Raw genomic sequence first — 24,129 nt, forward strand, 5'->3', positions numbered from 1 at the left:
ACTGTAATTCCCCTTTGCCATGTAACGTAAAATATGGACAGGTTCTGGAGATATCTTTTGGGAGCCATTATTCTGCCTACCACAACTTTAACCAAAGTTAAACTATATTGTGTAAGATGGACATTCAATCGATCAACAATGCTGAAATCTTAGATTTGTTCAGCACCTTTATAGACGTTACACATTCTTCTATATGCCTGAAAGGTAAACTCTGTACATCGAGTACAGAGTTTACCTTGTAAACTAAATAAATTGGTATGCCTTTTTGTAATATTCTTGGCTTGGGAGGCCTAGGGAGCTTTACTGTACTTTGCAGATTCTGACAGCTTAAAAAGAAATATATATAACAACTACTGAAATATGTAGTATTTCATATAAATAAATAAATTGGTATGCCTTTTTGTAATATTCTTGGCTTGGGAGGCCTAGGGAGCTTTACTGTACTTTGCAGATTCTGACAGCTTAAAAAGAAATATATATAACAACTACTGAAATATGTATACTGTCTCTTTTTGGGGAGAGTAACAATATCCTAAAATCACTATTTTCTGTTAAAAGAATACATGTTTACACTGCAGACACTAGAAAAAGTTGAGTGTTTAATGTTTTCTAAAACATTTGGTCAGAAATTTAATTTTTTAAAAATTTTAGTTCAAGAGAATGCAAACAGTAGCAGTGAGGAAAAGGCAGTTTTACTTCCAGCTTTGGCTCAAATAAAGCAAAGAAATTAGCATAGTGATATCAGCCCACGGTGGTATTTTAAGTAGAAAAAGAAAGCACTTACTTTTTTCATTTCATTTTATTATTTTCTTACAGACATGTTCCAAACAAGCTATGATTTTCTTGGCAAAACAGCTCTAATCAAGAGTCTCACCAACCTCTCCCTTGAGGGACACAGAGACTAGGGCAAAGGAAAGAAAAACGAGGCTAGACACCTGTACCCAATGGAAAAAGGAAGAACACACCTGGAGAGCAGCTCAGACAAAGGGAGCCAAGGAGGAAAAACAGTAATTGGAGAGAGACTGCTTCCAAGCTGTTGCTGGTTTATAAGGTAAATCTATTCCTGGACGAAAGGGATACAGTAGCAGCACACTAAAAACTGGGACAGATTGTATCTCCTTCAAGGCTCCGCTCTTATGACACTCCTTCCAGGAAGTTTTCCCAGCATGGCCTGAGCCCAGTTTGGATGAATGACCCGCCTGAGATTGCCAGGCGTCCCATGCGCATCTCATTAATGCATGCATGCGTTCATTCATTCATTCATTTATTCACGTAACTCATATTGAGCACCTAACACGCTCTAAGCCCTAAAAATAAAAAAATAAACAAGGCATAATAGCATTTATCACATGGCATTTATTTGTCCTGGTGTTGGCTTTCTGTCTCTCCCACAGCAGCTTCTGGGAAGGCGCCCTATTTAATTTTTGCATCCTCAGTGTCTAGACAGTGCTTGGCAAGGCTAGGTGCTTAATGAACTTAGGAATGACCTCAAAGCGTACTTCTGATAGGGGGCTATGTTCTCCAAATCTGTCTTTGTGGGGACAGGGGATGACCGGTACACAAGATGAGAACGGTAAAAGCATCTTTATTCGGAGTGCATACAGCAATCCAGTTTTCCTGTGTGGCTGCTAGTAGGGGAGTGTAAGTTAAAGAGAGTACTGGAGTCCAGGGCGGGGTGAGGAAGGTCCTCCTTCCCGCGTGCAGGAGGGATTGGGGGCCCCAAGAAGGGGGGTTCTCGCGAGCCCGCCCGCGCGCCTCACCAGGTCAATGGCCACGATGTGCCGGAGCGCCACGACTCTCCGGATGGACTGGGGCGGGTTCTCGGTCAGGTAGATGAGCAGGTCACTGAGCACCACGTACTTTAAGGTGTGTTTCCCCGTGTCGGGTACCACGATGCACGGCTCGTAGGCGCGGATGGCGTCGTAGACCTCGGGCCGGCAGATGCCTCCGCAGGAACGCGTCCAGGCGGCTGTTCTTGCGCGCGGGGCTGGCCATGCGGGGCGTCCGCTGCAGGGCCGAGGGCTGAGGGTGGCGGACGCCTCCGCGCAGCCCCGCCTCCGCGCCGCCCGCGGTAGAACCCACGCGCGCCACAAAGCCACCGCCACCCCCGGGCGCTGGGGACCGGAGCCCAACTCCTGGGTCCGGCTCCTTGGAGCACCACCTCCCCCCTCCCGTCCCCGCCCCCGCTCCAGCCCCCCAATCCTGGTCTCAACTCCAGACAACAGTGGGCGGGCCTCGACGCCGGTCCCCCAGGTTCCTTGCTGGCAAGCATCCTGGGCCCGCCACTCACCCCGGCCCCCTACCCTCGCCTACTCCAGCTGTTGCCGACCAAGCCATTTCTTACAAACTGTATGGAAGCCTCGGCTTTAGTCTGGTTTTCTATTAGAAACTTGAATGACATGGAATTTACCGATTTATTTTTAAACAGAACAAACCTAGAGCCCTATTAAGATCAATCACACAGGTTTAGCATTTGATTATAACACTGCCTGGCATAGCTCTCTAATTTTTATGAGTAGAAACGTAGCTCTTCTTTCTCCAACTACATAAAAGCTCTCTGACAGAAGAAAATCTTATAAATTGTTTTGAGCACACCCAAGCCTACCTAATGGATATGCTTCTGTTCCCAGTGCCCAGGACAACGCCCTGTAGGCAGTTGGAGCTCAGTCTGTGTAGGATGAATGAATGGGTGAAGCCTGCATCTTGAAAAAATTGAAGCTTAGAGGTTGAGAAATGCTGATCATGCAGCCTTGAGACTGCAGGGTAGTAAAAGTACTGCTTAGTTTTTACAGACCATGAATAACTTATTATAAATTAGGTTAGAGAGATGAGAAGGACACAGCAACAGAAACTTGCCTCCAATAACTCTAGGTGAGAACTTTCATTTTAATTTCAAATCCTAGAAAAGTCATTCTCTCTCCCTGCCCACTCACCCAGAGACCTGGTAATGCAAACCATATATTTATATTTTGTTTGATTTGCTCCAGCTACCTGCAACCCAGAATCGAATTATATGTTCTTTATTGCATTTTATATTCTCCTTTTCCTCATATTTTACTATGGCATACTGTATGTTGTAAGCAATTTCAAATCCTTTGTGGAGAATATAAATAAATTAAAATGCATAAACATATTGTAAACTAAATCGCTGCAAAAGGGAACTGAGGAGAAATGTTTGGATGTGACTAAAGAAGTCTGAGGAACTCAATAGCAGCAAAGAAGTAGAAACAATATTTCTTTTTTTGGCGAGAATGTATTTGGTGAATAAGGAGAGAAGAGCCACCTGCTGACAAAATTTTAAATGACCTAGCATTTGAAGTTTTCTTAGAATCTGATCATACATCTGACTCTTCATAACTTCATACCTGGAGCCCCAGAGGCATGGCTATTTCCTCTGAAATAAAGACTATTCCCTATGTAACCCAGTCTAGAATTTGTTGCCTGAAACCAACAGAAGGCAAAGGCCCTTCAGCTTTGCCAAATAGCCACACCTCACAAGAGTGGTTGAGAATTAAATGGCTACTGCAGAGGTGGAATGTGAGGAAAGTGGGGAAAGGCATCAGTCCAGACTGCTATTTTGTGTCTCTCGGGCTCCCTGTTCCATACCCACTTCCTGGGACTAAGAAACAGAATTACTGGATCAGGACCGGAAAAGACAGCATACCTGCTCTGTCAGGAATACCATCATAAATGAGCTTTTGGTGATAAGGGTACTAGGCTTAACAAATGTTGCACATGAAGAAGGGAATGAAGCACATGAAGAAGGGAATTTAACAAAGGGTCTGGTGGTTAAGGTGACCTCAATTAAATTTTTAACTTTGTGGCACACAGAGAAGGCAGTATCTTGGTTTCCAGGCACTTGTTGTTCTATACTGTTGCCAATGTAACAGCAAAGTTCGGATCACAGGAAAGGGGTTTAATATAGGAGAAAGATCCCTAGATTTGGAGTCAGGAGAACTGGATTAGAGCACTAATCCTGTTGCTCATTATCTGAGATTTTTGGAAAGTCACTTCACCTTTTTGAGCCTCATTTGACCATTCGTAAAATGAAACTAGTACTAATTTATGCCCTGCTAACCAAAGAGCTGATGTGAGGAGCAAAGGCAATGACTTATGAATTCTAAAAGCACTACAGACAGGTAAAGTATCCATATTCCCTTATCTTTTGGTAAGCTTTATGAGGATAGTTAACATAAATACACCCTACATGAGCATTTACTCCTTATCTTCTAAATCCATCCAAACTCAGGAAGCATTTGGTACAGATCCTCTGCAGTCAAGCACTTAAGAGATGTTTCTTGATAAAACTATCAAAAGGAATGGAACATTACTTACCTGGAACTAACCCCCAAAGGCACTCTCCTTAACCAGAAGAACAGAATAGCCTTAGGTCCAAGGATGAAAGGACAGTAGTGTTGAGCATAGGTCTGCAGAGCCAGATGACCTGGTTCAAATTCCAGGTCTCACTCAGTAGTTTAAAAAATTACCTTGGACAACTTTATTTATTTATTTATTTGGCCGCACTGCACGGCATGCAGGATCCGATCCTAGTTCCCCAACCAGGGATCAAACCTGGGTCCTTGGCAGTGAGAGTACGGAGTCTTAACCACTGGACTGCCAGGGACAGTTCCTGGACAACTTACCTTAATTGCTCAGTGCCTCAGTTTCCTGATCTGTGAAATGGGGTAATAGTACAAACCCCATAGAGTTATTATGAGGATTAGCAATGTTTCTAAGTACTTAGAACAGGTACCTGGAACAGAGTGAACAATGTGTAAGTGTTTTAAAAATAAATTGAACAAGTATGTGATTTCCTGGTACATATATGGTCATTTCGTTCCCCATATACAAAGTAGTAATATCAAATTCTTCCTTGTTGGGTGCTAGCCTAACTTTTTAAACTTTAGATTAAGGCTCAAGACAAAATCTAATCTACATGCACAAATATACAAACAAAAGAATGGCATTTTTACCTTTTTTTTTTTTTTAGTTGCATTTTTGGTGGAGAAATGAGCAGTGGGCCATAGGTCATAAGAATCCTGTAAGGATTTCAAACTAGAGGTACCCTTCAGTGGGTCTAGGGATCCCAAGTGTTCCCATCTCCCAACGTGAAACTAAAGACAGTATGTATAGAGAGGTACTTGAAGCCTGTAGTAGGTAAATAGAACCTGAACTTTTAAAGGTGTCTGAATTAGGAATCCCTTGGTATTTCTATTTAGTATTAATGGATACTGACCATTTAAATATCTACAACATTAGCAGTCAACTGACATATAGAGAAGTGGTGTCATTATGATAAAGTCTAAGGAACCATGCAAATGCTTTGGATTAAAACAAACAACTTTCGTTTACTAAATAATGCCCCAGTGCTCTGTTCTGCCTCAGGCCTCCTGCTTCACACCCACTTACTCTAAAAGAAACCAATGATTGGACTAGAACCCAATAAAGACAGCTCACCTGACCTATTTTCCAACTTCTTTCTCGGCCAGGAAGCCCATCATGGATGAGCTTTTGGTGACAATGACACTAGGCTTAATAAGCTTTGAGACAAATAAGAGACTCTGACACAGAACTCAGTGGTTATCAACTCATGTTATATTATTTGGGTTCAATTCAATACATTTCACAGATATTTACTGAGAAATTATTACCCATAAACAGAATCAGGATAAAACTTATTTTAAGTCTTCAAGAATTGACTAACAGGTGAGTAAGACAACCACACAAATTTAATACAAAACAAAAACATATTAAAATATATTAATGACATGAGAGGTATGAATTTTTTTAAATCCAAAAAGGTACAAGGAAGATAACAAAAATCACCTGCAGTCTCACAACCTAAAGATAACTTTCAAGTAATGGATAAGTTTCCTTCAGTAAGTCCATGAGAGAAGCTTTGAAAGCCTAATGTAAGGTAGAGGAAATAAGGAAAGGAACAGAAAAGATAGATGTGACAGCACTATGCTGAAATTGAACTGGATCACTGAACATGAAAGCAACAAACTGACCCTAAGACCACTGAGTTCTGTTGAGGAGTTGAACGCATCGGCACAAATAGCCACATCAGGAGGGAGATGTATTTTGTGGGTAAGATCACGACTTTGGGTCTGGACATGTTAAGAGTTGACATGCTGGTGAGATGTGTAGGTGTCTTGTAACACAAGTTAGGAGTACAGAATCTTAGAACCAGAAGTAGAGAATGGGAGATCATCTTCATAGAAATGAGTGTTGAAGCCATGGAAATAATTACTGAGAGCAAGTGCAGAAAACAGAAAGCCAGATGGCTAAGAAGGCAGCCTTGGGGAAGACATGGTAAAGAGAACAAAAGTAGGAGTGCAGTGAAGACAGAGTAGTCATCAAAAAAAATAAAAGGATTTTGAGGATAACACAGGGTCAGAGTCAAGAGAGGAGAGAATTTCAAGGAGGAAGGAAATAGTCAACAGAAAAGTTGAAATAAATTAATAAAAATGGTCACAGGGTTGGATCATTTGTAAGAGTTTTAGTAGAGTGATTTGGGAACAGAAAACAGATTACAATAAGTGAGAGACTGGAACATTAAGTGTAGGCAACATATATGGTGTATTGAAGACAGGAAATCTAGAATCAAGAATCTAGGGTTCTAGCCCACCATTTACTAGCTATGTGGCTTAGGATAAGTTACTTAAAATAGATCCACCTGTTTGCTTTTCTTTTTCTAAATTAATTAATTTATTTATTTACTTATTTATTTTTGGCTGCATTGGGTCTTCGTTGCTGCGCGTGGGGGCTACTCTTTGTTGTGGTGTGTGGGCTTCTCATTGCGGTGGCTTCTCTTGTTGCAGAGCACGGGCTCTAGGTCCACGGGCTTCAGTAGTTGTGGCATGCAGGCTCAGTAGTTGTGGCTCGTGGGCTCTAGAGCACAGGCTCAGTAGTTGTGGCGCACGGGCTTAGTTGCTCTGCGGCATGTGGGATCTTCCCAGACCAGGGCTCGAACCCATGTCCCCTGCATTGGCAGGCGGATTCTTAACCACTGCACCACCAAGGAAGCCCCTGTTTCCTTTTCTGTAAATTAAAGATGATGATGATGATGATGATGATGATGATGATGATGATGATGATGATGATGATGAAGATGATATCTGCTCCATCCCTACAAGGTTAAGAGGAACAAATTAGAAAAGTTATATGGAGACATATTGTAAACCATAATGAAATATATAAATGTTATCTATCCTAATTCTTTCAAGTACTCTGGCAATTGAAAGAAAAGGGAAATATGGGACAGGAACAATGTTTTATTGTTATAAGAGAGGTGCCTCACCATATTTATAGGAAGAAAAACTGACTTAGTACAATAGTTCTACAGTGTCATTACCGTTTAATGGACCTTCATTTGAGAGACAGGGGTTAGAAGCACAGACTCTAGGGTCAGACTATGCGCGTTTGAATCCCAGTTCTGCTACTTAACTTTTATGCACTGCCGTTTCTTCATCTATAAAATGGGCGTAATGATAGTACCTTGTTGTGAGGATTAACATCTGAACATTCAGGACTGTTTCTGGCACATAATAAAATGCTCAAAAATGTTGCCAGTTAGTACATAAAAGCATTGCCATGTGCAAGCACACATGCTTTAAGTTAAAATAATCACAGCTCTTTGTTAACATTTTGATAACTGGCATTTTATATTAGTCTGAGATGGGAAACTGTCCATCCCTTTATGGATGGGGGAACCAGAATACAGAAGGGTCAAATTTAATATCCCTCTCAGATCCTCTTCAGGTAGATTCCAAGTAGTTCCTTATTTGTTACGAAATAACATGCATTTACAAAATTCAGAGATTTTTACAATCCTAGGTATTTGAACTGCCATAAAGGGCCAGTGTTACTAGATAAACTGTAGATAAGCTATAGATACTAGATAAGCTGTAGATAAACTTCCCCGTATGAAGTATCCACAAAATGAATTTACAAATGAAAAAGGCAAATATAGACGGTAACAATACAATAGACGGTATTTTGAGGTTCTTTAGGATGATACAGTGGAATACACGGAACATATTACAGACTTTGGAGCCACTTAGACCACGATTAGTTTTAGGCCTCCATATTGTTCACTTATTGAGTTGTAACTACAGGCTGGCATGGTACTAGACGCTGGGGATACACTGAAATAGGACAGGAATCTTAGCCTGACATTTTAAACCAGTAAATTACAAGCGTGATGCAAAAGTGATTCGAGATACTTTATATATGAAATGCCTGGTGCAGTGTCTTGCACATGGCCGGTCACGAAATAAATGTAGCTGTTAAATGGTTACATTAATTTTATTCTACTTTTCCTCCCATTCCCCTCTCCCAAGTTTTGTTTTTCACTGTAGTTCCAGTGAGGGCAACCTAGTCTGCATTCAGTACATACTTAACAATCAACAATGAAACCTAAATAACGAGCACTTATTGTATGCCAAACACGTGTATTAATTTAATCCTGCCAACAACACTTTGAGGTCAGTACTATTATCATCCACCGTTTCACTGATGAGTAAACTTAAGTACAGACAGATTATGTAACGCGCCTGAAACTGAGGTTAACAACTAGTGAGCGGGGTGGTAGGTGACGGGAGTGGGGCGAGCTGGGATCCAAATCTAGGCAGCTTGTGCCTAAACTACCTCTACTCAGTATTAATAAACTACTCGGTGAATGAATAAACGAAGTAACAGTATCATAGAAGGAACCTACGAGTAGGACTTCCTAAAAAAGCGCTCCTTCTTTTCACGAATGACAAAAATACTGGTACGTTTCAAGTGAAAATAAAAAATTTTCAGCGCTCCTCGGAGGATCCTCACGCGGGGGAACACGTGGGACCACAAAAGAGAATAATTAAACAACTGACTCACACGTGGTTTGGACCACGTCGTGAGGCTCTCCGGGGCTCCATACTCTAACCTGCCAACTACCTGCCTAAGCCTTTATGGAACGTGCTAAGCAAACCCAACCCTGGGTCTCTGTCCCGGTGCAGAAACAGCAAGGGACTCTACAACCGGGAGAGATTCCCGCGAACCCCCATCCCAGCATGCACCAGAGACCCCGGCGACCACGCCTCCTGGCCAGCGCCCGGCGAGCGCGTGCGCCCCATCGCCCGGAAATGTCGCCTGCACATTGCGTGTTGGGAGTTGTAGGCTCTCCGTCCGGGTTCGCGGGTCGTAGTCGGCACTCTCCATGAGGCTGCTGGCTTTGGTCCGCGCGGCGCCGACGCGGGGAGCGCGCTTCGCGCTGACTCAGCGGCGACGGCGGCGGCAGCGTTAGCTGGCCCTCGCGCTCTTTCCCTTCCTGGGGCGCCAACCCCGCCCGCCAGCTTGCTAGCTTGCCTGCCCGGCGCCACGCAATAGAAGGCGCCAGGGGACGCGGAGCGGCGAGAGGCGCGCGGCCCCGGCCAGCTCTGTCTCCGGGGTTAGCGCTGCGGCCGTGGCGGAGGACGACGGTGACAAGGACGAGGGCCGCTCTCCCCGCTCCCTGCTTGCGGCGCCGCTCCGCTCTGCTGACCGGCCCTCGGGAGTGCAGGCGGGGAGGCGGGATGGAGTGATAGGGAAGGTGACTCGGGGCTCGGGGCGGGACTGGGACCCGAATCGGTCCATGCGAGGCTGCGGGGAAGTTGGCCGGGAGGACTGGCCCGGGGAGCGGGAGCCCCCATGTCGGGGAGGGGTGCGGGTCGGGCCCTCCATGGCGATGCTCCCCGAGGCTGGGCGGACTGGGTGGGGGTGGGTACAAGCTACGGCCGCCGAGGCTGAGCGCGTCCCCAGTGCGTGGCCGCTCGTTGCCGGGTGTTTCATCACCCGAGTTGCCACGAGGCTCCCTTTAGGGGAGGGATCCGGGGGAAGGAAGGGGGCAAGGCCGGCCGAGGAGGGCCCCCATTGCCTGTGGCCCCCGATATAGTTAAAGTGGCCGAGCCCGTTTGTAATACTTGTAGCGTGTCCCACCAGTTTCAACTGCAGAGACCTCAAACTTGATTCCCCCCACCCCACCCCCGACCCCCGTCCCAGGACAAAAAAGAAAAAAGTATTATTTCTGTGTAGTAATTTGCCAGCACGGCACGCCATTTTTGCTTTTCCCTTCCTCACAATTCTGCAGGAGTAGAGACGCGTGATGTTTCCCTGTAACCCGAAAAAAGGAGTACCTTTTAAAAGTGTTAATTGTAACAACTAGCACTGTTTGAAAGTGCTAGTTGTTACTGAGGGAAGTTACGTTTTATTAAAGCGACTTGTCAGAGTGGTGTTAAAAGGCTGGAAAGATTCAGTCCTGGGCTTTGAACAGTCTTCAGTAGGTGTAGAGGAATTTTTCCAGATTGTTTTGATTCTTGATTTAATGGCTATACATGGGAGAATTAGGGCTTAATATTTCAAGTATGTTGCTCGCCTTCCCCCAGAACATTTGCTAGATGCGTAATTGAAGTGTTTATCACATTGTAACAAATGTTTAAGCCTGCACCGCTATGAGGTGTTAGAACATTATGCACAGCCTTTTACTGGGAAAATTGTCACCTTTTTGCACAGGTTGTAACTTTTCAGTTTTTTTGCATACATGTAGGTGATTTACCATTGCATGTTGATTATTATCCAAGTGCCTTCTCCGTGGGGGATTCTTTCTGTACTGACAACTGTAACAGGTTTTGTTTCCTTAAGTTGTTTTGTTTGCGATGTTTTTTCTTAGGACCACTTGCTGTTTCCCTTGATAAAATCAAAGTGACCAAGCTTATGCAGTTTTCAACTGTAACAAGTTTTGTTTCCTTAAGTTGTTTTGTTTGCGATGTTTTTTCTTAGGACCACTTGCTGTTTCCCTTGATAGAATCAAAGTGACCAACTTACGCAATTTTCCCTAAAGCCATGCAAAAGTCTAGGAATCTTTTATAGGACTTAATCTGGGATTCATAGAAATTCAGATTGTCTTTTCTTTCTGTGTGTGCATTTTTCAGGGGAATTGTCATCAAATTTTCAACAGTACCTTTTTTTTTCCCATCTGTTCAAAATGCCAGTTTACTAGTATAAGAAATCTAGATTGCTCCAAGTAGTTCCCATTCCCCCATGTGCCTAGCTCTGAATGATAGATAACCTACTGAGGACCCACTAGGTTACAGGCATGCTTTACATACCTTAGCTCATTGATGTCTTTACAACTTTATGAGTCAGATGCTCTTTTTCCCATTTCATAGAAAGGGCTCTCTCTCAGGTTTGGTAGTTGTCTATGTGGTCCCAGTTTGAAAATGACAAGATCAGAGTACCAATACAGGTCTTTCCAAATCCAAAACGTATGTTATATTATGTCCTAGGGACACAGTGACAAATACTCAGACAGTCCCTCCTTCCCTTTAAGGTTAATGAGAGAAAAGTAGTAAGCAGACAGTGACAATGTATCAGCATTTAGGTGGGGCATCTAATCCACTTTGGGAGAGTTGAACAATAGGGGTCAAAGAAGCGTTTTTGAAAGAGGTGACCTCTAAGCTGAATTCTGAAGAACAAGCAGGGGTTAACTAAGGAAACTAAGGTAACAAGGAAAGAGCAATGTGTGCAAAGAAGATGAAAGGCAGAATACCACTGGCCTTGCTGGGTTAGGGTGCAGAATTGTGAGGAGTCGTTGAAAAGTGTTTGCATCTTAATCCTGAGGGCAGTGGGGAGTTACACTGCCTCTCTGTAGTCTGCAAGTATGATGGTAACCGTAAGAGAAGGGGTCAAGCTTTCTTCTCCGAGGCTCTCAGCACGTATCCTGATTTATCACTGGATTCAGGCAGAGCGGGGGAGACAGAAAAGCATGTTGTAGTAGGAGTCTTCTAACCTGGATCTGATCCTGGCCTTATCATTCCCAAAAGGCTGTGACCCTTTCCACACCACATCCCCCATTTAGGTTCTTGACCCCGTTAGGCTCTGATTTCCTCTTTGGGTAGATCAGTTATGGTCTAATTGGTTATGATAATTAAAAAAAAAAAAAAAAGCCTTACAACCTTTTAATAGGAGTAGTAAGACCTGGTCTCCCTACCTCAGGTAGAGTTTGTTCTTTGTTTCTGCAAATAAATATACATTTTATGAGAAACCAAGTTGCCTTTGGGGCTGGTCATGTTCTTACTTGAGAATGTTAGACCCTATATTGTGAGAAAGTGCAGTATTTTCCAGAGGCTAAAAAAAGTTCTTAAATAAGAAAAATCAGTGTTGTCAATTTTTATAGCTGCTGTTAGAAAACAGTTTTTGAAATACATTTCTGGAATTGGACTGGCAAGAGCAGAGATCTGTAAAAGGCAGAGCTAGCCCATTTTTCAAAAGCTAAATGACTTGTTTTTCACTTTTTCTCTCCTTTTTCATTTGACTTCTCCTGAAGTACTTGGTAGACTCTCCAGAAAGGCACTCTGAGTTCCGTATTTAGTCAGACATTCTAATTTTTTTTTAAAAGGATTGTGATATTGATAAATGGCAGTAAGCAAGTATTATAATTAGTATAATAAGATGATCTGGGTTTGTCTTTTTTTTAACTTAATATAGTTGCACAATTGCACTTTACTGGAGATGGTAATAACATAAATTAGATACTTCTATTTCAAGAAAAAGAATTACTTTCTGTACTTTATTGATGATCTTGAAGAAAAAAATTTGAGAACCTTAATGGCATACCTTAGATTTTTAGAAATTACACATTAGCGGAGTATTTAGCAGACCCAGTCTTCTGAGACTTAGGCTCCTTTAGTTGTAATTTGGATAGGTTCAAAAGAAGTTCTTTTAACTGTTAAACTTCTTTGCATAATGTTACCGCTTGTTATGATATTCTGGATAAGCATCTATTTTGTTTATCAAGTATTGTTTTCTTTCAACTTTGTGTGTGTGTGTGCAGATGTTTGTGGATTCTTCTGTGGGATCAGAGGGCACGCCTATTGTAATCAGAAAACTCCAAGTATAGCAGCAGGGATGGATGAACAGGCTCTTTTAGGGCTAAATCCAAATGCTGATTCAGACTTCAGGCAAAGGGTAAGTTAAGTTGGCTTAATCATTTTTTAAAGCATGTTACGGAAAGATTTGCATTAGAGGACTTGAATCAAAAATATACATCTGATAAAGGTTTAATTTGGGTGGAAATGAATAGAGAAACAAATTTGAGGTATTTGACTATATTCTGAATACAGAAACAGTGAGTGATTGTGATTTATTTTCTCTTTAGTTGGCTTAAAAGTATTAAAATCTCATGTAATTCAAGGCAGGTCTTTATGTCACATCACTATTTCTAATTATTTAAAAGTTGTAATGCAAAGGATTGTTCAAGGGACTTTCCATAGTAGCCAGTGTACATATAATGTTTTCCCATTGCTTGGTTTGGTCTAAACAAGTTGCTTAACCCTCATGTTAGTGATAGTTAACATCCTTGTTATTTAGACATGTAAATAAGCAGTTATGATATGCCATCAGGTTATGTAAAATGATCACATGACAAAGAATCCATTATGAGGTGCTGGGATATTTGGGTAAGTATAAACAATTAAACATAATTTAGCCTACACCTGTAGTCATGACTATGGCTGAATGATAAAGAAGAATCTAAAGAACAAGCCTATAATTAAATTTTTTAAAGATGCGTGGGTGGTTTGAGGTATAAGGTAAGTGGGTGGAGAGTCATTTTCTTCTTTCTACTTCTCATAGCAAAGAATATTTTTTATAAATGAGCTAAACGAGGTTAACAATTTCACAAAAGATAGCAATTTAACAATTTCACAAAAAATAACAATTTTTCTGCTTTTAAGCAGAGATTTTTTTTAAGTAGTAAAAAATTTCCAGGGGTTTCCAGCATAGTATCATGTGCATGTCTCTGCTGTTAAAAGAAGTAACCAGCCCTCCAGATAGAGGTAAATAACAAGAATTGAGATTTAAATAGCTAATTACAAGATACCTATCAAACTGGTTAGGACATGAAAAGTCATTAAAAGTCCATGTCTTCTGTGTATGAACAAATATTTCTTTTCATGAGAGTGTAAGCTACCTGCTTTCAAACCCTTAGTCACATAGTCGAAGCATCATAGACCTGTACCTTTAGTCTGGCTTGGTACTACATAGTTATTATAACTAAAATCTTTGACTATTTGTTTAGTTATTAAATAAACTTCTCTGTTATTTTTTACGTTCCTTTTTTGAAGTCCTTTGTTTTATAATTAAATTCCACCATCCGACAGGTTTTTTTTTAAATGTGCCATGATTTTCTTTTTCAGAAAAGTAAAACTAGTAAACTGGCAATGGTTTTAATATAGAAGTTAGGTTTTTAATCAGTAAAAATGGGTTCTATCAGTCATAGGCATATGTTAGGCATCCTGGTGCAGGCTTAATTTGATATCCCATTAAGCCAACCTGTGTAACAATTAGGATGAATAGCAAGGAATCTTAAGGAAAAGTGAGTTCTGATAGTCCTGATATTGGAATTCAGGAGTAGTGGGAACTTAATTCAGTTTCGTAGTAAGATAAATGACTACCAACCTGGGTTCCCAATTGTCTCTCTGTAGTTCTCTGTTTTCTACATGGGCAGTAAGTAGCTGAACTGACTCTGTTGCCACTTAGAGACAGTGGAGCATTAGAAAGAAGGTACGAGAGAGAACTGGGTGATAAAAGCTTTGACTTGTTCGTCATTGCCACAGTTTTTTTTTTGATGCTAGTATCACATGGATTCAGAGTGCAAAGACTAGCTAAAACTGAAATTTTTCAAGTTATTATCACTTAAAAAAATAGAATATCTGTCTTTGGTTTAAAACTTGCTATTATTTAAAGAAAATGGTATGTCAGTGACAATTCTAGCAGCTGAATCACACCTCCCCCAACTCTTTTGGTAAGTGAAATATCAGGTTGTAATGCAGTATACGATTGACTTCAGCATTGTCCCCTGCCCCGGCTCCTGAGGTATTCCTAAAGGAAACTCTAGGTTTCATGGAATAGATATTGTTAGACACCTGAACTAGATTATTTTGCAGCTGCTTGGGTTCCTATATTCTTAATTTCTAAAGATAGCTGTTATTTACACTTAAGATAGTATTTGGTGATCTTCATCTGCTCACTTTCATTTATCTGGTCCTCTGTCAGTGGGAGCAGCCATTGAGACCATGTCTGAAAACCCATTCCCTCATTCATACAGTTACGTAACACAGGAAACTTATCACCTAAATACAGTGGATTTTTTGCTGCTTATTTTTCTTTAACCTCTAACTGAAAGGAAAAAATATTTTTATATCTTGACAGTATATGTGTGTGTGAGTGTGTATGTATGTATGTATATATATGCATAGACACATATACACATGAATATATGACATATACACACATGACTAAAACAAGTTACACAAAATAATAGTTATTCTTGCTAGGTGCAGTGCACTCTGATATTCTGTATTCTGTTTTATTTTAAAAATTGCTGATCAAGACCAATAAAACTGTCTTCATCATGGATGGGGCACAAACCACATTTAAAAAAAATATACTGGCTAATTGAAATTAGGTTCCTCTAAGGCTTAATATTGTTTCTAACTTAATTTCAGGGTTTATATCAGTATGTAATTGCTTTAAAATCATTTAGCAGTGTTTCTAGAGATTATGTGTTATTTTCCTGACTGAGATATTTTTTACAAGTTGGTGAGATTACTACTGTTTGTCCATTGTCATATGTGACACCTGCATCTGTCATTGATTCCAGTTGCAACATACTAATGGAAGAGTGGCAGAAGTCACTCCCATTTTCCCAGCAGTGGTAGAGAGCATATGGACTTGGTGCTGCATCCATTCTAGAGTATACTTGCTCTTATGACAGGCCCCAGAATTCGTGAATACAGGGATGAGAAACACACTTCCTACAGCTTTTTTTTTTTTTTTTTTAAGATTCTCTCTTTTTTTTTTTTTTTCTAATTTTATTTATTTATTTTATTTATGGCTGTGTTGGGTCTTCGTTTCTGTGCGAGGGCTTTCTCTAGTTGTGGCAAGCGGGGGCCACTCTTCATCGCGGTGCGCGGGCCTCTCACTATCGCGGCCTTTCTTGTTGCGGAGCACAGGCTCCAGACGCGCAGGCTCAGTAGCTGTGGCTCACGGGCCCAGTTGCTCCGCGGCATGTGGGATCTTCCCAGGCCAGGGCTTGAACCCGTGTCCCCTGCATTGGCAGGCAGACTCTCAACCACTGCGCCACCAGGGAAGCCCCTTCCTAAAGCTTTGACCATTTCAATTATTTGGTACTTCTGCAAACTTCATATCAAGCAGTTGAACTCTGATTTTAATCTCACTTTTTAGGAAACTTACATGATATAGCTGAAGATTTTAAATAACTCTCCTTTTCTGTTAAACAGTAGATCGAATGACATACAGAGTATGTCTCATCTTTTATAATCACCTCTTTAATAGCATGTTTGCTATTAAGTAGGAAAAATATTGTTTATATACCATTTTATAATTGCATATACCTCAGTAGTATAGCACTTGACACAGCACTTGAGTGTTTTCTCTCTGATCTTCCTAATAATTCAGAGATATCTGCAGGGCATTTTTGTGTTGTCTCCTTTCCTGTAAAGAAACAGGTTGGAGTATCCAACTGATAGAATTTGTTTTTTACTTAACCTTTTTCCTAGGAATGATCACTAAGTTGCACATACTCAGAAGCCTGAATTCAATGTTTAGCTATTTTTTATTTAGTCACTTTTTTGTTTTTAGTTTGCTACTCCCAGAAAACTTTATTGAGTATTGGCAGAGAATGAGATTGACTATTCCAAATGAATTTTCTGCTTTGCAATCTTACAGGCCCTGGCCTATTTTGAGCAGTTGAAGATTTCCCCAGATGCCTGGCAGGTGTGTGCAGAAGCTCTGGCCCAGAGGACGTACAGGTGATTAAAACAAAATTTGCATGATTTGTAGGAGAATTTAAATTTTTGTGAACTTGACAGGATTGTTACATTTACCTGTTTGGAAAATGTTTTCATAAAAACATTTTATGACTTATATTTTGGAAAACTATTCAGTGTAGAAGTGAGAAAAATAGTAAACTAATAATTTGGCCATTCCAGAATTGACTTTTCATTAAAATATCCTTTGCCTTATTCTGAGTACCTGGCAGTAGATCCCAAGTGGCATATAGTTTCTATACAATAGAAACTTCCTTATCTTCTTATGATGGGGAGGGATAGTTGGTTTTCTAAAAAGTTGGTAAAGGAGGTAATCAAAAATTATATATATCTTAATTTTTAATTTAAAGTATATAAACACTTAGTTACTAATCTTTTGATATTGGACCAAGGACTTTTCTTTGCATATATGCCACTAACATTCACTTCATCATTCTCAACGTTGATCACACCCATAATTGATCCTCTGTAATTTCCACTTTGATTCCCTGTAGTGGATTGAGGAACAGTGAGTACAGATTTCTAAACTTTTTATTTATTTGTTCCTATCTCTCCAAGTTATCTGTCTCACATCACATAGGTCCAAGGTTTTCCCCCTGCAATGTGACTTCCTATGAACTCTTTCTAAAGCATTCAACTTAATTTTTATGAAAATATAAACTGTCATCATACTCATTTCATTAGTTTATATAATAAAGTTACTTACATACAAAAGAAGTACAATGCACATAGTGAGGCTTGGGGAAACACAGCTGACTAGTTGTAAATAAACAACTCTACTAGTGGGAGTAGAAGTTTATAGGGGTCAGTGATGACTCCTAGCTAGAGTTCTTGGCATGCTGTGGGTATCAGTCACTACATTTTATAGCCGAAAGGAAGTGCTCCAGTTTAGTGAAAGTTGGTTTTGAGAATATCTATATGTCTTAGAGTGAATAAGGGCTGGCTTTTAATTAAAGGCTCCCTCTAGTTTATATTTTGAGTGGAAGATCTAGGTCATATAATTAGTTAAAGCTTCAGTGCCATCCATGATAAGATTAGAAACCCTAGGGTCTTAGAAGAGATGCAAATTAAACATAACTTTTTTAAGAAAACTTTTAAAAAATTAAGTTTCATTGTCTTAAGTGTGAAATTATTATTATTTTTTGGTTAATTGATGTAGTCTAAATGAAGATAACATCTCCATTCTTGTATTGACTAGTTAGCTTTGTATATGAAAAATTGTTCCATGACTAAGCCTGGCCCAGACCAGCTGTCTTAGGATGAACAGATTGTTGTTCACTAAAGGCACTTGGTCAGAGTTTGTAGCTGGCTCACTGCAGCTCTGCCGTCACCCCTAGAGAGACAGTAGGAAGTGGGTGATGGGTGGGTGTTGACTTTTCCTCCCCTTTTAGAAGGGCAGTATATTGGTAGCTTGGTTTTCTGTGTGAATTTTGGGGGCTGGACTGCCAGTCCAGGGGACTCTGCTTGCTTTGGATTTGACTGCAGTAGAACTTTTAAGTATGATCGTGATGACCGTTTCTGGTTTGACTCAGTCTCTGGCTGTTCTGCCATTTGTAATTTGACATCTAGCCTTTCTCTTGTAAAATGTAGGAGTTGTTCTGGGAATCCTAACATGTAGAATTTAGGGGGAATGCCTTCTGTTTGCAAAAGCACTGTACGTACTTAAAGTGCATCTTAAATTGTTTTGGTTATTCTGCTCGCCAGATTTCCATTGAATATCGTATAACATAAAAAGTTCTCTTAGCTTTTTAAACAAATGGATGTGAATGTAAAACTTGAGATCAATAAGCCAAAGGTCTAGTTGGAGAAACTTTTCAACTGTAGTTTATTCATTACTATTTTACCTTTGATTTGTTTTCCCTAATTCATATTCTGCTTATCTAATTTTTCTTTTTTTTTCTTTTTCAGTGATGATCACATTAAATTTTTCTGCTTTCAAGTACTAGAACATCAAGTTAAATACAAGTAAGGCTTTTCTCCCTGAGATGTGTGGGGAGAGGCCATTTTTTTTTTTTAACTTTTAAAATAATTAATTAATTTCTTTTTGACAACGTTGGGTCTCTGTTGCTGCACTCAGGCTTTCTCTAGCTGCGGCGAGCAGGGGCTACTCTTCGTTGTGGTGCCCGGGCTTTTCATTGCAGTGGCTTCTCTTGTTGCAGAGCACGGGCTCTAGGTGCACGGGCTTCAGTAGTTGTGTACGGGCTTAGTTGCTCCGTGACTTGTGGCATCTTCCTGGACCAGGGATCGAACCCGTGACCCCTGAATTGGCAGGCAGATTCTTAACCACTGCGCCACCAGGGCAGTCCCGAGAGGCCATTTTTTAAATTAGTTTTTCCCTCTTTGGGGACACCATAACATAGGTTGTAAATTGACAGTATATGTCATATCCAGCTCATAGATGCATTTTGATTTATCCCAAAAAGTGTTTTAAAAATACTGAGTTCATTGGTTACATATAAAAATCCAGTCATTTCACAGGAAAACAATAGATTTCCAGCTTCTCTGGAAAAAATTAGAAGATCTGGCAATACTGAGCCTGTTTCTCTGAACGATGACTCTCTGTTAGAGTTGAGTGGCAGTGTGGGCACTTGCATTTAGAACCCCTGCCTAATTTAAGTAAAAACAGTGAATTGCTGCTCTGGGGATCCTTAGTTTGCCTACTGATTTATTCTGTAAACCACAGACCTGAGACCATGGATGTATTTTCGTCTGAAAAATTGTGTAGCTGCCATTTTGTTTTAACATGAACTGAACCACAAAACAAAGATCAGTATTGATACCCCCACCTGCCTCTCCCACTCCTGTCTTTAAAGCAGTGATGAGAGGTATTATCAATTTGTTTTAGGGAATTTTAGATAGTCGAGTGCTATACAAATTTTCTCATTCAAATTTATGAGGCCGTTACTTTTTTAAAACCACAGACACTAAACATTATCATTGTTATTTTTCTTCTCTGTTTTGAACAGATACTCAGAACTAACTACTGTTCAACAACAACTGATTAGGGAGACACTCATATCTTGGCTTCAAGCTCAGGTAAAATAGTAGTTTTTACATTTAGTACCTCAAATTGCCAGATATTTAAATTTTTATTTTTGCAAGAGTTTGCAACTTCACCTCAAAAATGTCACTCATTTATCCTCCATTTCATCATGTAGCTCTTTTAGAAAGTGCTGTTTTTGAAGATCACGTGTAGATGAAAACTTAGCAATAACTTAAAATTATATTGATAATTGAAGCTGTCATTCTGTCCATGACACATGGTGGAAACTTTGGTTTTAAAATGTAATATTTTTTTAACTACTTGACAAAAGTCGCTTTTCTGTTCACACTTAAGGTGAGCCCTCCTGGACAGCCTCTTAACAAAGAGCCCTTTTCAAAGGAGCCAATAGAGTTCTGTATTCACTATATTCTTTTTCATTAATTTTAGCTAATCTTAACATATTAAAGCAGTTGTGTAGCTAGGATGTTTATTTTCCTTAAAGAGCAAGCAGCTAGAAGAAAAATCATTGAATTTTTTTTCTTCTTAGAAAAAATTATAGGAACTACTAATGCTCTGCCCATGAAACTTTTCTCTGAAAGTGTGAGAGTGAGGTGTAACCATTAGCACCTTTGTTCATTTGATTGTTCTCCATCTGGCTAGTCACCTCAGAACTTTGGTAATTCTCAAGCATATTTGTTGCACAGCTGTTCTAGAGCCTGGTGAAGTTTGGTGCGGTTTTGCCTATTAATGATAAATAAGAAAACAACGTTTGAGTCTTTTTCATTTACATTTAATTTTATGAACTATTTCTCTGTCTGTCAGATGCTGAATCCCCAACCAGAGAAGACCTTTATACGAAATAAAGCAGCCCAAGTCTTCGCCTTGCTTTTTGTTACAGAATATCTCACTAAATGGCCCAAGTTTTTTTTTGACATTCTCTCAGTAGTGGACTTAAATCCAAGGGGAGTAGATCTGTACCTCCGAATTCTCATGGCTATTGATTCAGAGTTGGTGGATCGTGATGTGGTACATACATCAGAGGCAAGTAACTTCCTATTAATTTTAAGTTTTTAATGTAGATATTGTAGGAGATGGTGGGCATATAATAAAAGGATCAAGAAGGGTTTTTTATTGTTTTTTTGAGATAAAACTTTATTAAGAATACTTATAAATTTATTCAACATTTTGAATTTTGTTTTACAAAGGAATTTAAACTTGGGGTTTTTTTCCAGGTGTAGGGTGAAATTAGAGTATTCAGATTTTTTTTTTAACCAGGCAAGAACTTTCTCTAGTGAAATACACAAATTGATTTTTTCCTGTGAATCTGTAGACAAATGTGGCCTATATTTACTACTGCTTTATAGTCACCGAGTCAGGAAAAAGCATTGCTTATGAATCAGTGCTGGGTTCTTCTGTATTCTCAGTTAGTCACATAGCTCATCACCTAGTCTTTCTCTATTTCTGTATTACCCAATATAACTTTCTCCTTTTTCTTAAAGAACACAATGGAAATAGCTTAATTCAAATGTGTATGATACTTTGAGGTCATTGCATGTCAAATATGTTTGTAACATTTAAGTAATTGCTATTCTCTTAAGTAATTTTAAGTATTTGTATAATATTGAGAAATAACTTTTATCACATGGTTAAGATTTCTAAGCAATGTTTATTTATAGTTTGTGTTTAATAAGAAATTATGTCTGAGGAAATGAGTAGAATGGAAGGAGGAATTAGAAAGAATCACAGGTTATGATTTTAGAGCAGATAAATAGGAAATAGCGGCAGGGAATGTATTAACAAGTCTGGACGTTTAGTGGTGAGGAAATTACTGTGTGCAACTATTATTCAGATGTTAAACATTATTTTGGGAGGTAATCTACTTTAATTGTGTATATGGTATTTTGTTTTGTCTTTTAGGAGGCTCGTAGGAATACTCTCATAAAAGATACCATGAGGGAACAGTGCATTCCAAACTTGGTGGAATCATGGTACCAAATCCTACAAAACTATCAGTATACTAATTCAGAAGTGACATGTCAGTGCCTTGAAGTAGTTGGGGCTTATGTCTCTTGGATAGACTTATCCCTTATAGCCAATGATAGGTAAGTAAACCGATATTTTAAAAATATAAACCTGCAAAATACACTATGTAAAACTCATGAGTTTGAAAATATTGTAACAATTTTATTTCACCATTGCCAGGTTTATAAATATGCTGCTAGGTCATATGTCAATAGAAGTTCTACGGGAAGAAGCATGTGATTGTTTATTTGAAATTGTAAATAAAGGAATGGATCCTGTTGATAAAATGAAACTAGTAGAATCTTTGTGTCAAGTATTACAGTCTGCTGGGTTTTTCAGCATTGACCAGGTCAGTAAATTTATGTATAAGGTTTTGAAAATGTTAGAACAAATTAGGATAGGCAGTAATTTAAATATGCTTTCCTTTTCTTTTTCTTTCTTTTTGTTTTGTTTTTAAATGCTGGAAACTTCCTTGACATTATAATAATGAAACATTGTATCTAGAAAGCCATAATGTTATCTGTAACATTTGCCTTGAACAATAGATTATACCAGACTTAAACTTGAAGGTCTGGGATGGTACTTACAATTGTGTGTTTCTAACAGACTCTCAGGTGATACTGTGATACTGCTGGTTCATGGACCACATTTTAAGAAGCATGGCAATGCATTTTGACCTAAATTAGACTCAATTATAAATGTTATATTTTCATCACATTCATTTGAGCTGTTAAAGTTTAGCCTCAGCAGAATTAGGGCTGAGTGTGGTAAATTAGTAATTTAGAAACTGAATTTGAAGGGTTTTATTTTTAATTTTACCTGTGATATTGGTAAAGAATTACTGAGAAGTCTTTGTATTGTTGATATGTCAGGAGCACAACACCTCTGGTATTTTTCTAGCTGACAAATAGTAGTGTTTTCTTACACTGCTAATAATTGTCTTATTTAGTCCCCGGTAAAAGATTTAAAGTGCTGAAGGTAAAAATCTCTTTCTGTAGGGAACATCATAAGGATAATTAATGAAAGTAACCTAATTTTAAGTTCTAGCATTAGTGCTGATGTGACCTTAGGCAGGTGATTATAATAGCAGTTTTATCTCTTTGTAGTGCAGTTGAGGTTCAAATTAAATAGTATCAGAAATGACTGTTGTAAATTCTTATACGTAGCATAATATGGCAGCATTAACTTTATTAGAGCATATTTACTAAATTCAGCAGTTTAGAGAGAAGGTTTTGAAACCACAGATCTCTTTTTTTTAAGCTTTTATAAGTTGGCAATGTCTACATGACTATAATCATTAAAAATAGTTGCTTTGAAGAGTTAGTACTAGTGGATAATAATAGTAGAAGAATTCAAATTCTTAAAATTTCCCAGTCAAAATGGTAGAATTGTTAGTGTCTAATGCTAGTTTAAAAATGACTCCTGGGACTTCCCTGGTGGCACAGTAGTTAAGAATCTGCCTGCCAATGCAGGGGACATGGGTTCGAGCCGTGGTCCGGGAAGATCCCACATGCTGTGGAGCAACTAAGCCTGTGTGCCACAACTACTGAGCCTGTGCTCTGGAGCCCACGAGCCACAACTACTGAGCCCCCACGCCACAACTGCTGAAGCCCGCGTGCCTAGAGCACTGCAATGAGAAGTCCACGCACTGCTACGAAGAGTAGCCCCAGCTCGCTGCAACTAGAGAAAGCTGGCACGCAGCAATGAAGACCCAACGCAGCCAAAAATAAAAAATAAATAAATAAAATAAAATAAAATAAAAATGACTCCTATGATTGGCACTTGACCCATACCTAAGTTTAGAGTTTTCCCTCTTAGGTGGTTGGTTTTAAATTGAAGTCTGTATTGATCATTTGTAGGAAGAAGATGTTGACTTCCTGGCCAGATTTTCTAAACTGGTAAATGGAATGGGACAGTCATTGATAGTTAGCTGGACTAAATTAATTAAGAATGGGGATATCAAGAATGCTCAAGAGGCACTGCAAGCTATTGAAACAAAGGTGGCACTGATGTTGCAGCTCCTAATTCATGAGGATGATGACATCTCTTCTAACATTATTGGATTTTGTTATGATTATCTTCATATTTTGAAACAGGTAAGTCCTTATTTTAATCTTTTTGTCCAGTAGATAATATAGAAAAGCAATAGAGAATTGTAAAATACAGGAGAAATGAAAACAAGAAAATACTCATAATTCTACACTCTGATGACATTTACTGTTAATTATTAATGTATTTTCATCTTTTTTTTTC

At 39.4% G+C, this 24,129-nt stretch overlaps 3 protein-coding genes across 9 annotated transcripts in view; 1 reads left to right on the forward strand and 2 right to left on the reverse strand.

Moving 5' to 3' along the window:
• Window positions 1–1,995, reverse strand: part of LOC309608719 (uncharacterized protein C12orf56) — a gene marked incomplete at its 5' end in the record, with an annotated part of 77,351 nt that extends 75,356 nt beyond the window's left edge. Inside the window, 2 exon segments of the mRNA XM_082349145.1 lie at window positions 1,660–1,934; window positions 1,936–1,995. Coding sequence (XP_082205271.1) covers window positions 1,660–1,934; window positions 1,936–1,995 — 335 coding nt within the window.
• Window positions 1–24,129, forward strand: part of XPOT (exportin for tRNA) — a 146,654-nt gene that overhangs the window by 100,109 nt on the left and 22,416 nt on the right. For 4 of the 7 annotated variants that reach the window (XR_014233485.1, XM_082351214.1, XM_082351216.1 and 1 more), the window contains exons 1-9: window positions 9,435–9,574; window positions 12,854–12,987; window positions 16,771–16,853; window positions 18,780–18,836; window positions 19,838–19,907; window positions 20,677–20,895; window positions 21,772–21,956; window positions 22,057–22,225; window positions 23,736–23,972. Coding sequence is in view for 6 of the 7 variants with exons in the window: in XM_082351214.1 (XP_082207340.1) it covers window positions 12,928–12,987; window positions 16,771–16,853; window positions 18,780–18,836; window positions 19,838–19,907; window positions 20,677–20,895; window positions 21,772–21,956; window positions 22,057–22,225; window positions 23,736–23,972 (1,080 nt within the window). In the remaining variant the exon portion in view is untranslated. Of the gene's footprint in view, window positions 1–816; window positions 1,052–9,434; window positions 9,575–12,853; window positions 12,988–16,770; window positions 16,854–18,779; window positions 18,837–19,837; window positions 19,908–20,414; window positions 20,531–20,676; window positions 20,896–21,771; window positions 21,957–22,056; window positions 22,226–23,735; window positions 23,973–24,129 lie in introns of those variants that run through there. The other 3 variants (XM_082351215.1, XM_082351218.1, XM_082351219.1) reach the window with 3 other exon arrangements.
• Window positions 2,062–10,584, reverse strand: LOC309608720 (uncharacterized protein; the record flags this gene model as incomplete). The annotated part of the gene is made up of 3 exons (XM_082349146.1): window positions 2,062–7,132; window positions 9,063–9,836; window positions 10,577–10,584. 3 exons carry the CDS (start codon window positions 10,582–10,584, stop codon window positions 7,006–7,008), a joined length of 909 nt encoding a protein of 302 aa, XP_082205272.1. The 3' UTR covers window positions 2,062–7,005.

Source organism: Balaenoptera borealis (genome assembly GCF_965194805.1).
Source record: "Balaenoptera borealis genome assembly, chromosome: 13".
Lineage (NCBI taxonomy): Eukaryota > Metazoa > Chordata > Mammalia > Artiodactyla > Balaenopteridae > Balaenoptera > Balaenoptera borealis.